This window comes from Rhinolophus sinicus, chromosome X, assembly GCF_036562045.2.
Source record: "Rhinolophus sinicus isolate RSC01 chromosome X, ASM3656204v1, whole genome shotgun sequence".
Lineage (NCBI taxonomy): Eukaryota > Metazoa > Chordata > Mammalia > Chiroptera > Rhinolophidae > Rhinolophus > Rhinolophus sinicus.
In genome coordinates this window covers 53,244,396-53,262,475 of record NC_133768.1, presented here as the reverse complement: position 1 = coordinate 53,262,475, position 18,080 = coordinate 53,244,396, and the positions used below count along the sequence as shown (strand labels likewise).

Genomic DNA, 18,080 nt, shown 5'->3' with positions numbered 1-18,080 from the left:
GAATGTCTTTAATTTTTCTTTCTAAGAATTTCTGTAAAACTCAGTAAGTACAAGATGGGTAACCTGATTTCATTACTAAAAATTTTTGCTAGCGTTTCCTAAACTGAACTCTGTTATATTGTTTGGAAAAATAAGGATATTATTGTTCCAGTGTATTTCTTTTATATATCCTGTTTAACAGAACCTATAATTTACCATTAAGATATTTTTCAAAATACACTTTTTTGAATTTATATTCACATTCATCTCCTTTTTCCCCTAGTACACATTAATTGAGTAGGAAAGAACTGGAAAATTGAGAACTTTGATATGAACATTGATATTCTCTGAGACTGGGGGATGAGGAGACAGGATAGTTTCTCTTGAGTGTAATGTATCAGGGACTTCTACCTTTGTAGTTCTATACCCTGTTTAATTCAGCAATTATCTCGGGAGATTAAACTCCCACCAATGTATATAACATTTGACAAATTTAAGCTAATTAGGAATAATTTTGTTGTGAAGGTTAGTATACCTTTTAAAATAATTAGTACCATATATATCCTACAATATCCCTGAATCAATGGGAATTATAGTGACATTCGTGTAAAAATATTGCTTAAATAAGGTAGATCTTTTATTAGGCCATTCATAAGACAGGAACTGTCTTAGAATGTCACATTCTTTGGTGGACCTGGAAAAAAATACTACAAAATTTGATTTTAGCTCACATGGTTATTAAGTGTTCCTCAATTTATGTTTAGATATATTTTCGAGTAGTTGAATGTGGAATGAATTTTAATAACAAGATACCTATTTTGATGTTGGCTTCCATGGTAAATTCTGAACTATCTTCCTGGGGTATTTTAGAAAAGTCGAGTAGTCTGAAATAAAGTTTTAGAAAAGAAGTAGGTGTACTTTTTCTACTAGTGTTTTAGGGGAAGGAATTTCTCCATACTTACACTGTTCCTAATATGTATTCTTTCTGTCATTATTCTATCCCTCCCCAGTCATTTCCAGGACCATAAGAATTTCTCCCATTTAGGAGTCCCCTTAGTCCTTTCTCTCAATATGTAGAACTTTTCATTCTTCCTTTACCTCTGTATGTAGGCCTTTAGAAATTCTAAATGTATTAGGCTACAATATTTCAGTTCTGTGAAGGGCTTATTTTTGGTACATGATATTGTCTAACGCAAACATTCTCCGAGGTCCAAGCCCCATAAAATGATAGATGCAAGAGGAAGTGATTTGGAATTTCTGAAAGTATTACAGACTATTTTAACTGTGCCATTTTATGGACTTTCCATTACATGTGTTATTCAAACTAAGCCAACAGTGTTCCCCAAAAAGATTTCTTAGAGAATCCTATAATAAATAGATGATCTGTTATTAACTTATCAGTAAAGTTTGTGTAAATGGGTTCTTCTGTCTGACAAATGTGAAGTGTGATCTCTAGGTGAACAAATACTCTACCTGCAGTCTTTTCTGCACAATTATTTTGCTTAGCAATCCTTTATCCACCCTCTTTGGGAATGTTATAAGGAAAACTTAAGCTCTTCCGATGAATGAATGCCTTCCTAAGCTTTTCTACTCGACTAGTTTTACAGAATGAACCATCAACGGTTGCTTCTTCTTGGGTGTCCATGTGTTCTCTCTTAGTTATTAGTTAGCATATAGTTTAGCTATTCAGTTAACACACACAGCATATTGTTATGGTTTTTACATGTCCCCCTATCACTAGGTTATAAACTCTTTGAAGGCAGCAGCCATGACTTGCTCAGCTCTCTGTTCCCCATGGTACCAGCTTAGTACCTTGAATATGAGTGAAATTTGTGATAAGCAGAAACTCAAAATATTTTTTTTAACAGATTTGGTCCATCTGACATGTACATCTTCTAAATCAGCAAGAGAAGATTTAGAACCAGTTGTGCAGAAATTGTTTACTCCATATACCGAAATGGAGATAGGTAAGAACAATAATCATGTTCAATAATCCTAAATAGTATTCATGATAGAAAGGTAACGTAATCACTGTACTCCTCTGAAATAGCTCTTGAAGGTTTCTGCAACCTGCACTGAAATGTAAAGCATTTGGCAATCATGCTTACATGTTTTGTTAGGATGATTGAACACATTCTCTTCCTAAAAATGGGAATATATTCACTCTGTAAAGGTAAAGGAAACATATACAGCATATACACAATGTATATATTTAAGTGCAAAAATATACATTTATACGTGTACAAACTCACATGCATAGAAAAAACACTGCCATTAAGTCTCTTAATTTGGGTGGGATTGTGGACAATTATTTTTTTTCTTTTAAATTTTCTTTATTTTACAGGTGTACAGAGAGCATATATTCCTTTATCAGAAAAAGTTATCTCCATTTACAAAGAAAAATTGGTTCCACTGAGAGAAGATTAAAATATTAATTGACAAATGTAGGAATCCTTCTTAACTGTGTTTTAATGCATAGCATGCTAGTGGTCTGATATATATAGCTCTCAGATATATACGCCACTATGCTACTTATTCATGGTAAAAATAAAAATGCTTTTCAACCACAAATTTTTAAACTTTTCTTTCCACATCATAAGCTAGCTCTTGTAATTGTGAATGGAGCAAATTATAGTGTATTTTGTGTGTAAGTGATCAAAAAAATAGCCTGGTGGGTCTTCTTCATTTATATGAAGTGATGGTGATTTTCATTATAGGATTTGCATGTCTACTTGAATCATGGCCAGTTTCCCCATTGATTCAAGTATCTTCATTCTCTTTGGATGTTTTATTTGTTCAGAAACCATTTATTTACTCCTAACTATTATTTTCTTTTAGTTCATCTCATAAGTGTGTTATTGGTTTTCTTAATGCATAGATAATGTGTAGAGGGATATTTTTATTTACGTAAGAAAACTGCTCAGTTCTTTGGAGCTAATAGCAATATAATTAATTTCTTTTTGAGCTAACTGAATAAAATCCTACAATCTAAAAATTTTCTTGATTTTGTTAGGAATTTAATTTGTTTCATGTTTACATTTTCTTCATTGGGAAGTCCCATATAAATGTTTGGACTATTGTTAAAAATTTGATTGCAAAGTTATGGTACATGATAATATTCCTAAACCTATGTGGAATCATAGTTTCATCCTTGGCTTTAATTACCTTGGTTACAAAAACTCTGAATTCCTTCTTTATTTCTGAAGTTGTTAATAATTTTTGTTGTTTATTTTTATTTTGTGGTAGTCTCGAAGAGTCCACTAAATTTGAATCTCATATCATTGCTCTTCACGTTTGAAATGCACTTAATTTTTGTGTTTTTTTTTAAAAAGCATCAAGTTGGGGCAATTACATGTTCATTACCTAGCATCCTCTAGCCATTTTAGATTTTTCTTTAGCCATTTTAGATTTTTAAACATTAATCTTAATGGTTAAAATGATCCTGTTTTAAAATGATGTATCGTTTAGAACGTGAGTGAAATTCTGTAGTAAGAACTATGTGCTCACAGGGGTCCTCAGGTGCACCGAGGCACTGAAAAGCTAGTTTTCACTGACACATAGGCCTTTTTATCATCAGGATGAGGTAGTGGTCATATTTTAATTAAAATGTCAGAACAAATACTGTTGGAGTTATTGAAAATGAATCACCAGATAAAGTGAGCACTGGGCCATGGCAGGTCAAATAGGCAAAGTCACCTGGAGAAGAGAACTCAATTCATTTTCCTGCCTAAATGAGGAAGAAGGAACTTTATGAGCAATGTGAACTTTTAATACATTAAAGCACATTCTTCTCTGTAGCAAAAGCCCCTTTTTTCACAGATTGATTGCTTTTATTATTATTGTTTTGATTATTTGACAGTGATATGAAACCTTATGCTTTAGAGCATTGTAAATATTTTGTTTTAAAACCTGTGCCAAAGGAATAACATTATTCGGGCTTATTTTTTTCTTTTTATTTGTGTTCTATGTTCTGTGTAGTGCTGTGCTTCATAAGCCTTTGTGAAAGTCAGCCTATTCACCAGACAAGGTAGCTTATTTGTTGTAAAAGATAATGTTCTCTTCTCAAATACACTACTTCTTTGCCATTGCAGCTGAGAAATTCCAGTAGGGTTATGAAGATACTCTTTTTTCTTTCTTACTTTTTCACATTTAAGATATCAGCCAGAGCTCTTGACCTTTATGCTATGTCTTAAGAAGTGGTTATACTAATACTTCCAAGAGTATTGGAAAGAGGCCATGACAGTCTCCTGCTCTCTTGGTCTCATGCTACTCTATGTTACTAAAATAGTTTATCTCACCCTAAACATGTCGTTGAATTGTAGACCAAGTATTGCTCTGTTGTGTGCCAGTGTTGATTTTCATCTGCCTACCTTATTCTGTACTTACCCCAATTTAATTTGCCCAGGATCCTATTCTAAATTACCTATTACTGTTTCTGCACACTGTCTAGTTGAATAAAGTGAGGTATTACAGAAAACCAATTCTACTTTTGGCCAGTTGATGTATTCCTAGCCAAACCTCGGCAACTTCAATATTTTTTGACAATTGTGTACTTCACAACTGCATGTTATTTTTCTAGGTATCTCTGCCTTCCAGCTGACCTCAAAGAAGGATGAAACAATTATAAGTGTCTTTGAGGGTTTTAAGGTCAAAGCCTAATAACTCCCTTGTATAAGGAGCATTTATCTTCAGCCTATGTCAACTTTTCATCTTCTTCCTGGTTTCTTTTCAAAGCTTCAATTTCTATGAAACTTCTTTCCTACAACCTATTGGATTATTCATTTTCCCCAACTTTTATTTAGTGAAAACACTCCTCTGAGCTGGAACTTTGATGAAATAAATACAAGATAACCTCTCTTAGTGTATGTTCAGAAGTGGACAATATTAAACGAGTTCCAGACCTTAGCCCACTTTTTTGCCGTGCTCTTGGAGTCTGGTGTCAGAACTCATAGGCAATATGTTGAATTATCTTCCTGTGAGATTTAGTAAAACTAAACTCACCAATAAATTTACTAAGAACCGTATGGTTTTAACTGTGAAATATGAGTTCCTTATATTCTTTGTTTCGTCAATAAATAGATTTCGCCATCTATCTTGTTCTTGTGTGAAATTAATTATAGCGATACCTTAGACTCGTAGATCTTAGCGTTAGAAAGGGGCATCTTAAGGGATCACTTCTTCCATTCAGAGCTTCTTCATCCTATCACAGTTAGTCATGGATTATTCAGGATGAACTAGAAAAATGACATTTGGTATTATTGTCATAGAGATATTTTAAATTAAATACAGTAAAATCCTATTCATCCTGAATTGAAGAATGGGACATTCTTGTTAATTGAGTACTGCAATTAGCTGAGAATTTCTCTACATTGATTACCAATTTAACAATAAATGTCAATCAACTAGATAATTATACCTTTTAGCATTTTGTTTGTGATTTGTAAGGTGCCTCATGGTCTTGGGTAATCTTCATATACATCCATTATCATTATATATAATTTGAAGTTTTGTTCAGATTCAGGCTAAAGAAAATGCTGTAGTCAATATGTTAGCAGCAGGATTTTCTGTTTTCAACTAAAGAAAATTTAATTATAACATTTCTAAGTAAGACATGCAGAAAAATCATTATTAAGATAGCAAGGAATAGGCTTTAATTATTCAGGTTAATAATGTTGGGCCTTTTAATAAGTACATCATACTGTGATTATACCTGAAAAGAGGATTAAAATTAATTCAGAAATTATTCATTGAGTGTTTGTTGTGTGCTAGGCCCCATATGAGGGAACATTAAAAAGCAGAAGATTAAGGATTAAGTCTGCTTCATCTTTGTATCCCCATCTCCTAGGCCAGTCCCTAGCACACATTATATAGATTCTTCCTGTTAAATGGGAGAATGTGTGCTAAAACAACTTGCAGTCTTGAATCTTATTTGTGTAATTTGTTGGTTGGTTCCCATTAGTTTTGTAATCTAGTAGGACAAAGCATTAGTGAGTTATGATATGAAAGTTTTAATCCTGTATATATTACTTTTTAATAACTTTATTGAGAAATAATTCACATATCATACAATTCACCCATTTAATGTATAAAATTCAGTATTTTAATTAGAGTCACAGAATTGTTACAACATTATCACAGTCAATTTTAGAATATTTCTATCACCCTAAAAAGAACCTCATATCCATTAGGAGTCATCCCTCACTTACCTCCATGTCCCCCCAGCCCTAGGTAACCACTAATCTACATCTGTCTCTGTAGATTTGTCTATTGTGGACATCTCATACGCCTGTATATACTATTGACTTACTATATAATTTTTCAAGTTGAATTGTCCATGGGAAACATAAGAAAATCAATTTATGTTGTCTTCTTACTTAAAGGCATAATTTAAAGATGGATGTGATCATAAACTCTTTGATACTTATAAGGTGGAATAATAGAAATCCAAGGGAACACAGTTGGAGTTAAATTTAAGTAACTTACTAATCATTAAAATAATTTTAAAAATCAAAGTTATCTGAGGTTGAAAAGCCATCGCTTGAAATAGCATGCACATGTATTAATTAGAGTGTGAAACAATAGTAAATTAAATTTACTATTGTTTACATACAAAGCTCTGATTTACTACAATATATGGTCATGGCTTTGTTAATAATTGACTGTATATTGTAGTAATTGACAGGCATTTTGTGCTTTAGATGTAAGTAAAATTTATGTCTACATTTAGAAAATGAAGAAGTTGAAAAGCCAAGAATTCTATGGGCTCTTTACTTCAATATGAGAGATTCTTCAGATGTCAGCAGGAGCTCTTATAATGATTTACCATCCAACGTTTACGTCTGCTCTGGCCCAGACTGTGGTTTAGGAAATGATAATGCAGTCAAACAGGTAAGGCTGTTAATATTTCTTGGTCTTGTATTAAGAAGTAGGTATGGTAGGGAAAGGGAATTATGTGTTTTTTTTTTCCCCTGGGAGGTGGAAAAAGAGACTAGAAAAGCATCTCTCTCGTTTAATACCATTTCTGCAATTTGTCCCTAAACTTTTTTTTATAAATAAGAAAGCTACTTTAAATATACTTTAAATATAGTATCAGATATTGTCATGTTCTTCAATATAATGATGAACTACAAGCGGTCACTTATGAGCTCCATTGTGTTTGAATAAGGATGGAGAAATGTTGCAAATACATATTCAGAAAAATGAACTTAAAATGCCAATATTCTAAAGAAACACTGTTTCTAATTTAAACTGTTGGCCTATGAGTGTATTATTTTGCAATGCACAAACTTTTTTTCTCTGTTAACCTGAATCATTTCAAAAGGAGTGTAACTAGTAAGGAATATAAAATGTAATTTTAAAATGGTCTTAAGGCATTTTCTTATCTTGGAAAAGGACATGTAACTTATAGTGTTTCACAATTAACATGATTCCTTTAAAGTTTTTTTTTTAGTTTATTGGGGTGACATTGGTTAGTAAAATTATATGGTTTCAAGTGTACATTTCTGTAATACATGATCTATATATCACACTGTGTGCTCACCACCCAGAGTCAGTTCTCCTTCCATCACCATGTATTTGACCCCCTTTACCCTCTTCTACCACCCTCTCCTCCCCGCTTACCCTCTGGTAACCACTAAACTGTTGTATGTGTCTATGAGTTTTTGTCTCTTTGTCTTGTTTCTTTGTTGCTTTCAGTTTTATGTCCCACACATGAGTGAAGTCATACAGTTCTCGTTTTTTTCTGTCTGACTTATTTCGCTCAGCATAATAATCTCAAGATCCATCCATGTTATCACAAATAGCAGTATTTCATCTTTTGTTATGTAGAGTAATGTTCCATTGTGTATATATACTACATCTTCTTTATCCAATTATCTATAGAAGGACACTTTTGTTGTTTCCATGTCTTGGCCACTGTAAATAATGCTGCAATGAACATCAGAGTACATATATCTTTATGGATAAATGTTTCCAGATTTTTGGGGTAGATACCCAGGAGAGGGATGGCTGGGTCATATGGTAAGAATAGAATTACCATGTGACCCAGCAATTCCTTTAAAGTTTTGATACAAGCCAATGTCCCAAGATCTATTCTAGCTGCTGAGAAGAATGTTAAATCGAGGTGGAGTTTTGTGACAGCCCTCCTAGGCAGGGCTATGCAGAGATACAGAGCAGGCTGATACAAGCTGCCAAACGTGAGCTGTGACTCTATTAAACTGAAGATTCATAATTTGTATACAAATATACTCTGCACTTGACAGAAAGAGAAGAGCAGAAAATATTTTTCGAAGCACAAATCTAAAGTTTACAGAGACATAGTCGGCACATTTGTCAATTGAATCAATAAATAGATAATTTAACATTGTTCTAAGACCACAGAAGGAAGTTTCATTTTCCACGAGTGACAGGAATCTTACAGGAGCAAATGGCTTCACTGAGCCTTTAATTTTTAGTCATAGCGGCAAGGCCATGACCCATACATTTACTGTTTTTTTGCCAAATTCTTTGTTTCTCATCTTCAGAGCCTAATGGTGGCACTGGGTAATCATATTCAGCCAGTGATAACAAAAGCAGGCAGTCACCTCTCGCATTCATCATTCATTCTATTAGTTTAATAGGAACCCAGGATGGTTCAAGATCTACATTTATGGCTTAAAATGACCAAGTCATTTTGCTTTGATGTTCTAATTTTTTTAAAGTAGAAATTGCCAGCAAGTTTTCAGCCAGGTAGCTTAGGTCATTTTTATTCCTGAGTGAACTTTAATGTTTTTTAACCAAAATGGAAGGCTTTTTAAGTAAGGGCTCATTATACAAGTGCTAATGTGATCTAAACTGCAAGCTAGAAGATTATAATTAAAGGGTAATTTTATTATGAGATAAGTTACTTCCCAAGAAAATAGTTTTCAGGACTACAGTGTTATCACAGTAGAAAATAGTCATAATGCTAGTTTGGGTACTAATTATTACATGCTATTAAATATAAGTAGTTTTAAATTTGTTATATAACTTTTAACTTCACATCAGTTTGGGGAGAAAACATAATGCCTACTTTAAAGGGAATCAGTAATAGTTTTACAAATGCTAGTTTATTTAGATAAACTTTTCTGATTCCAGTATATCATCCTTTGTTCATCCAGTTCACTAATTGATGACTTCTGTTTTCTAAATTGTCCATAAAAGCTCTCAGAATATCACCTAGGCTTTTCCTATGTAGAAAACATAAGCACCTGCATATTTCCTTTTTTTTTTTTTTTTTTACAAAGGAAATGCTTCATTTTACCAGTTAACAAGTTGACATCTGCTTATTTGCAAACGTATAGATGTTGAATAACATAGTCCTGCCTCCTTTGTATTTATATGGAACTATATGATTTAGAGGCATACTAAAAATATAAAATGATCTCTGTGTAATACTCACAAGTTAAAGTTGTGTGCAGGAGCATACCAGTACATTCCCTGTTATTACCACACTGATGCTAGCCTAAGTGATACCGTGTTTCCCCGAAAATAAGACCTAACCAGAAAATAAGCCCTAGCATGATTTTTCAGGAGGACATTCCCTGAACATAAGCCCTAATGCATCCTTTGGAGCAAAAATTAATATAAGATCTGGTCTTATTTTCAGGGAAACACGGTAGTTGTGATTGTTTCTGTGACTCGCTAGTTTTTATAGTTTATATTCAGTTTTTTTTTTCTGAACGTGACATATGATCTCTCATAATACTGCTAGTGTCTTATTTACCCACTCATACTGATGAACAGCTTGGTCTGTGGCCTCCCACTCCCAAGGCATTGATGGGTCACTCCTCCTTCAGGAGCCCCATCCCCCAGGAGCTGTCACTACCATAGGAACAACAATAGTTAAATAGTGTTGTATTCTTTGTATCATACTACAGGTATAAAATGAATTAAATTGGCTGATGTGAGCTAGACTGGCAACCTACCACCATTTAGAACACTTTTTATGGACAGGTTACCAATTCACTTATGACATTTGGCACATAACTTGTAAGTCGAAGTCCAGCTTTATAGGTCAGATGAACTATCAAGTTGCTCATATATTGCAGTGTCATTCATTTTCTCATGTCATTGAGGAAGAGGGCAATTTTAGGTGTCATATATTCTGAAGCTACCATTCATTGAGCATTTTCTATGGACCAGACACTATCTTAAGCATCTTATATATACTATCTTATTTGGTCCTCAGAACAACCCTATGAGGTAAGTATCCATGATATCCCCATTTTACAGATGAAGAAACTAAGGTCCATATGGGGCTAAATAACTTGTCCAAAGGTCACATAGCTAGCTGGTAAGTTTTTGAGCCAAGATATAATCTCAAGTCAGTTGGACCCTAGTGTTTGTAAATTCATCTAATGTGCTGTGTTTTTATCTTGTTAGTGTAACTATATCCTAAATGTATTAAGCCACTAGATTGACAAAGTGTTTATTCTTGTTTTGTGTAGGTGTATGTTAAATAGTACCATTTGCGACAACATGGATGGATCTTGAGATTATTATGCTAAGTGAAATAAGTTAGAAAAAAATTGAGAATCTTACGATTTCACTGATATGTGGTATATAAAACTGAAAAAAACAAAGGAACAAGACAAACAAATGAAGAAACAAAAACTAACAGACATAGACAATAGTTTAGTTTAATAATTAAACTAAACTAATATTTCTTTCTCCCTATGCTTTCTTTCAACTCCACATCAAAGCTCAGAAGTTTGTTCTTACTATCTCTCCACCCACTCCCAAAGAATATCAGTTTTAATCACCTGATGCAGGAGTCTACCAACTGTAGATGGCCAGGTGGTAAAGAGTTTAGATTTTGCAGCCCATATGGTCTCTATTACAACTACTCAACTCAGCCATTGCAGTGAAAAAGCAGCCATAGACAATAGATAAAGAAATGAGACTGGTTGTGTTCCAATAAAACTTTATTTACAAAATTAGGCAGCAGGCTGGATTTGCCCTGTGAGCCAGTTATCAGTTCCTAGACTAATGCGTGACCTTGTGTGTACCTTGCAAAGGAGGGATGAAGTGGTACAGAAAGACATAGCCTTTAAAACAAGCACATATCTTAAAACCCTTTAATGGCTTCTTTTACCAATAGGATAGAGTGCAAGCTCCCTAGCATGGCAGAGACCCTTATCTAACAATGAGCTGTATTCATCTAAATAAAAGTAGAAATATGTTTAGAATAGGATAGCAATGCTACTTGCCATATTTACTTTCGTGTGTGTGTATTGTTATTGTTAATTCTGATCACATTTACTTTCTTATTCTCTTACCTTGCCACCTAAGCTATGCATACATCTTGACATTTTAACTTATATTATTTTTGATGATGATGATAACAGCTACCATTTATATAGGCTTAGTCTCTGCCATTTTATAGACAAAGAAAGCAAGGCTCAGAAGTTGAGTAAGCATTCCCCAAATCACGTTGACGCTAAGTGGCAGAGCCAGTATTTGTACTTGGCTATCTATTCAGAGTCTATGATCTTGAACACAGTGCTATACTCCTTAAAGCCCAGGTGGAGAAAAATGATACCAGTAATACAAATGGTTGAGCAAATAATGAAAATTTTTCTTGATTTTAATAATGACTTTATAAAATTATTATATGCTAAATTAGGCTATGGATATCACAAATAGGCTCTATTGGGAAATTGCATAAAGAATATTAAGGGAAGTTGTGTTTCAGCTGACATGTAGAATGGCTGTCCTTTAATTCTCAACTATCTGGACACTTGATGAAGAATCTTATCAAGTACAGATACACTTGAAGGGTGGATCTGAATACATGTATAGAAGTAGAGGGAGACAAGTCATGGAATTCTGTAAGTAGATTTTTTTTTGAAGGTCATGTATATTGAGTAAAGTTCTATAACTCAAAGACATTTTTAAGGGTAATATTTACTTTATAAAATAGTGTCAGAAAGGCACATACCTTTGAAGCTGATGTCCAAAAACTGGTGTGTCGTTTCTTCCCTGGCCAGGCTGAGACACTTTTCCAGCAAATCTGCCCCAACGAAGACTTCTGCCCACCCCCACCAAATCCTGAAGACATCATCCTGGATGGAGACAGTTTACAACCAGGGGCTTCAGACTCCAGTGCTGTACCAGAGGCCAACGCAGAGACTCCCAAGGAAACCGCAAGCCTGGGAAATCCAGAGGAGCCCTCTGAATAACAGATATCCAAACTGGATACACCAAACTGGATATCCCTTTTTGGAAATTCCTCCTGGCCTCAGAGTCTTCTTGATAGAAGAACTGTTTGAAAAATATTAAAAAGCAGCAGCTAATTGACATGTAGAATTACCAAAAGGAACAGGTCATAGAAGTCTAAAAGGGGATTTTTCCTAAAATAGGACACATAGTACTTGTAAAGCACATTGACTTGCCTGCTTTAAGATACCAAACCTGTGGAGTTAGCAGATAAAAATTATAAATGAATTGATTCCCAGGAATATAGCTTTGGAGATGAAAGTGATCCTACACGTTATTAATAATTCTGTGCTTTTATGGCAGCTTTTGCTTCCCCTTTGTGTCTTTCTTTGAAAGCCACATCTTCAGAATCGGCTCACTTCTTTCCTTTGACTATTTGAATTATATTTTCTTTAAGGATATGAGCATCATGACACAAATTATGAAAACATGTAAATGAAGTCAAGAAAAACTAAAGTATCATGATCTGGCAAGAGCTTTTGTGGCATAGCGGTTTGATTTGTTTTCTAAAGAAGTATTAAAATGCTAATAATTAAAGTAGACATTTTTAAGAAAGAAATCATGAGCCCATTACTCAGTGTTTTTTAGTGTTAGTAGTGATATGTATATGTGAACCATTTATACACTAGGAAAACTCAATACTGAAGAAATGGAAGGAAAGATTAGATTTGGATAGACCCATCGGTATTAGGAAATTTTGTCTGGTCAAGTAACTGGAGCACCAGCGCAAGTGTCTGTAGACCTCATTTAGTCCTGGCTATGCTAATGGATGATATTAGGCAAATCATGTAATTTCTGGGCCTCTGTTTCTCCGTATGTAAGATGGATATAGGAATGCCCTGCCTATTCTATGAGAATGATTTTGAAGATAAATGCAGTGCCATCTTTAGAATGTTTTTTTCTGGAAGAAAAGTTGTTTCAAAATTTTCCCATTGACTTGGAGGTGACTGTCAAAAATCTCATGCAGCAAATAATTGCTGTCATTCCCCCAACACAGTAGATCATAGTGTTTTTTATTGTATTAAGCTTTTAAAATAAAATTATATTTCCTGTATTAGTATTTTATGGTCTTATACACCAGTAAATGTAGTAACATGTGGAATTTTGGTTTTGAATCTTAATAAGGAAAACACTGCAAATTCTTCATATTTCTTTTCCGGTAGCTAAACCTGAAACCACCAAGGACTAAATAGAATATGCAAATTGCTAAATCATAGTATGCACTTAACATAAAATATAGGGCTGTACATAGGCAGCAAATCTAGTTACAGTGACAGTGACTATATTAAAAGTTTTTCCAAATGCTCTGATGGTTTACTTGTTTTCAGCAATAGTTGGGATTTAACAACTTATTTCATTACATAAATATATAAAAAGTTTATTGTTGTGCAGTCTGGCCTGTATTGCTGACCAGAGAGCTGTGGCTACAGTAGAAAGCACATAGTTCTTACATACTTCAGCTGCAGTGAGGCTCTGACCTCCAGATTTCTGGGAAGATCTAGCTCTATCAGGTCACAGACTCATGGGAAAGAACCAAGGAATGTATCTCTTGCCTCACCTTTCCAACCTCCTGCAGATATAGCTGAATCCAGATGCAACGAAAACCTTCCCAGACTTTCAGACTACTCCTAACCCCTCTGCTCACTGTACAGCCCCTCCCCTATTTCTTTAGTTCCTTCTTTCCCCCTCTTCCTCTTTTATAATGCTATACGAATCAGGGACAGGAGAATTACATTATAACCTTTGTTATATGGCTTCAGATCTTTTTTCAGTCAAATCATGTTTTCTGAATCCCAACTGTAGCATGCACTGAATGCACAATACATAGCTATAAGCACTGGGTATTGACCCTGCCCCTCAATACCAGCAATATAATAGGTTCCACTATGTGAGAGTATTAAGTCTGAATACAATTGCAGTAAGTTGCACCGATTAAGATATTGTACTTTGTTATTATAGTCTTAGAGTTAAGGCCTCTTGAATGCAGCATGCACATTTATGTACACAGCTAATCAGAGTGGGCCCAGAATAACTAGAAAAATTCTGATAGCTTTATGACAACTATCTGTATGTAGAGCAATGAAAGAGATATTCTGTAGTCTCGTGACCAAGCCCATACTGTACCCTATTTCATCTATTGACCAGCATCAGAATTTCTCTTCCAGGTTATTTATTAAATACTGTTGAAATGTTTAAAAGCTCCTGAATATGATTAGTGATAATTAAGATAGTACACAACTGTTAGAGAATTTTAGATATTTCCTGTTGCCTCAAAATGTAATAGAAATTGTTCTAAGTGCTTTCTTTTTAGCTATCTTAATTACTGCAAATAAATATTTGTTTTCATAGTTTTAAGTCAAATCTTTTGGTTGTGTTGTAAAACCGTAAGCCTGAAGTCATATAAATAAAATTAATATGTTGTACGTGATGCAGAAATTTCAGTAGCTAATTTGAAATTTTAAAAACTGCGATTATCAAAGAATTTTGAAATGGGATTTATAGATGATGTAATACAGAATTGTACCCCTGAAATCTATGTAATTTCACTAACAATTGTCACCCCAATAAATTTAAGAAAAAAAGAATTTTGATTCATGTGTTTAAAATGCTTAGTTATATATGCATTGTTCTTATTAAGCAAAAATGATAATACCATCCAGTTCAGTGATCAATATGGAAAACAGTTATTAACCCTATGTTGCTAATGTATTTTTCTTTAGTTGGTATGCCTGCCCAGAAAAAGATATATAAATAAAATAAACTTATATGTTTTTCGATAGGAAACTAAGTTACAGTTTTCCTCATCTCCTATGATACTTAGTTGCCCACAGTAAAATGGCCACGGTAATCGTTAACTTCTAGAATGGTAGTTTCTGAGATTGGCAACCTTTGTCTAAAATAATGGCCATGCTAATGATTAACTTCTATCACAACTACAGTTCTTAAGAAGGTAGCCCTTTGTCCTAAGTCCTTACAACCTCAAAAAATTTTGTGGAAGTTGGATTGCTCAATTGTAATGATTCTTTAAAGCAGGAATTAAACAATTTTCTTAACAAATAAGTTATTTACTGCTATAGGTATTGAATAATTTATCTCTCTCAGTTAATTTTCTTATATGCATTTCACAAAGCATGAATATATGATTATTCATAATTTGCACACTGTAGCAGTAAGTTTTCAGAGGAAATAAAGTGTTTTAAATGCCTTTTAGACATGCTATGCTATTTTTTAATGTTAAAGTTTTGTATATGTGCCAAGAAATTAAAGATTGTCTTGGAACTGATTTATTTGTTAGTGTCAGTTTATTATTTAAACAATTGTCCAGCTGTATAATTGATTTTGTTTCTAGGCATCTGTCGACTGTGTCAGGTTTGTGGGAAAGGTAATCAAGTGATACGTGGGTATGCTTTACTTAGTGAACTGTTCTAGATGCCAGCATCAGATCTCATTCTGTTTGAAATCAGTGCTATGAGGCATGGGCTATGGCTTTATAGTACGTTGATTGCCTACAAACTGTTTTTACATTTCACTTGGTGTATGAGAATCTGAAGTTTCTCATACTTACTTGGTGAATGAAAACCTGAAATGTTTTTCTCTGTTGTGGTTGAGTCCCCAACAGCTTACTTGCAACAGACAAGAGACTGCTGATGTTCTTTTTATGTAGAAACCATTCATTGAACTATGATTTGTTAACTTGAATCAAATAATTGAAGCAGAGTGACATCTTCTGTCAATTGCAAGTAGTTTCTAAAGCTTCTCACGCAGGACACATTCAAAAGATAACAGGACTCTTTCAAAACTGGCAGTTTATCTGTGAGATTATTAATAAGTCAAGTTTGACAAAGATAAGGTTAATTGAATTTTTAAACAAGTAGCTGTATTATCCTTCAAGAACCTTGGAGCTTATACAGTATTCACACTTATTTTTTTAAAAAAAACAAGAAGTGCTTTGATATGTTTGAATTCCCCTCTTTAATGGTGGCTTTTTTAAAACACCAGTAAGGTGGTTTAACACTTAGCATCCCAGGTCACATTTTGAAGACTTTTCTTTCCATTAATACAGTTTAGCTGTAAGGCTGCAGTGAGATACCCCTCCCTTACAAGTTGCCACATCTGCTCTTCCTGGTGAGGATGACTCTTAGGACCATTTGACAGGTAATCATTAGAACTTGGATTCTAGTAGACTGTAGGGTCATTCAGCCTATCACTGCAGGGGGATTTATGCTGGTAACTCCTATTAATGTTAATAGGACTTGCATGTGTCAATGCTATCAATGAGACAGTCGACCCTTAAATGAAATATTTTTTAGAGATGGACACTTGCTGATGAAGAAGCATTAGTGAATTGTTCTATTCATGATTTTCATATGTAGAAAAAATAGCAAGACTATACCAATTGAGCAGAGGATTTATTTGTAGAGCTAGAAAAGGTGAAATACTAGCTCTTAATGTTCTATTCCCATTTCTAATCTATATTAGTACTATTACTCTATTTCATCTTATAAGCATAACATTTTTCTCTTATCTTTAAACAAGTAAAGTAATTTTTCCCAGAATTCAGTGGAAATCAAAACTTTAATGTCAGCATCCTAATAGTGCTGGAAATACTGAACATTTTAAAGCTATGCAATAATGCCCAGTCTCCAAGCAGACTAAACCAGGAGATATATTTTGCTCATCGAGTTGGAAGAAAGTAAAGGATGGATAATATCCAGAGTGGTGAGTGTAGAGGAAAAGGCACTCTCATACATTATGCACATGAGTATAAGTTGGTTATAGCCTTTTTGAAGGGTAATTTGGTATTACCTATCTAAATCCTAAATATATACCTTTTGACCAAGCAGTTCCACTTCTAAAAATCTATCTTGTGGAAAGTTTTGTACATGTACCTAAAAATACATGGTTGCTCACTGTAGCATTTTTTTTTTAATTTTGGAAATAACCTAAATGTTCATTAAAAGGAGACTGGCTTAAATTGTTAATGAATGCATTCTATACTATTGAATACTATGCAGCAGCAAAAAAAGAGTGAGGTGTATCTATATGTGGTACATCTCCAACACATCTTTAAAAAGCAAGTCACAGAATAAGTATATTAAATTAGTTATGTAAAAATCAAAACAAAACCCTATGTGTAATATATACTCTGATATATGTATATATATGAGTATAATATATATATACTCTATATATATATATATATATATATATATATATATATATATATATATATATATATATGAGTATATATAGAGAGAGGAAAAGTTTGGGAAGTTTATATACTAAACATACTGGTTACATTGGAAAGAGATTGGGATTGGTGGGAGGGAAAATAAAAGTATAATTTCTAATTCTACATATTTTTTAAGAATTTTTATAAGTAGCAAGTATTTATTATCTCATGAAAAAAATATCTGTTTAGTAATCCAACCAAATTCCTATGTGGTATGTGAGACCATCAAAAATAGTGACTTCAGACATTGGATTACATTAATGTTTTTATAAAGTGTGATTAAGATATGACAGATAAGTGACTAGTTAGATCAACCATGATACATCCATTAGAATGGAATACTGTGCAGCTGTTAAATTGAATTAGGAAAATATATACTGTTTTAGTGTGATCTCCAGAACATATTATTAAGGGACCCAGGCACCCTATAAACAAAAGTGTATATAATATCTGCATTTTGTGTAAGAAGGGGAGGCGTATTAAACATACATATTTAAATGGTTATCTATTGGGAAAAGGAAGAGGTAGGGCACAGGAATGGAAGCTAGGCCTCTTCGAATGTACTTTGTCTTACAGTTTTAACTTGAAACCAAAAACAATCCCTAAAATGTTAAAACAAACTAAAACCTTT

General features: G+C 33.6%; 1 protein-coding gene across 1 annotated transcript in view; it reads left to right on the top strand.

The window, feature by feature from the left end:
- Positions 1-15,499, top strand: part of CHM (CHM Rab escort protein) — a 191,528-nt gene extending 176,029 nt beyond the window's left edge. The window contains exons 13-15 of the mRNA XM_019717433.2: positions 1,848-1,946; positions 6,707-6,867; positions 11,988-15,499. Of these exons, the coding sequence (XP_019572992.2) occupies positions 1,848-1,946; positions 6,707-6,867; positions 11,988-12,179 (452 nt within the window). The 3' untranslated portion in view covers positions 12,180-15,499. The remainder of the gene's footprint in view (positions 1-1,847; positions 1,947-6,706; positions 6,868-11,987) is intronic.
- The last annotated feature ends 2,581 nt before the right edge of the window (positions 15,500-18,080 follow it).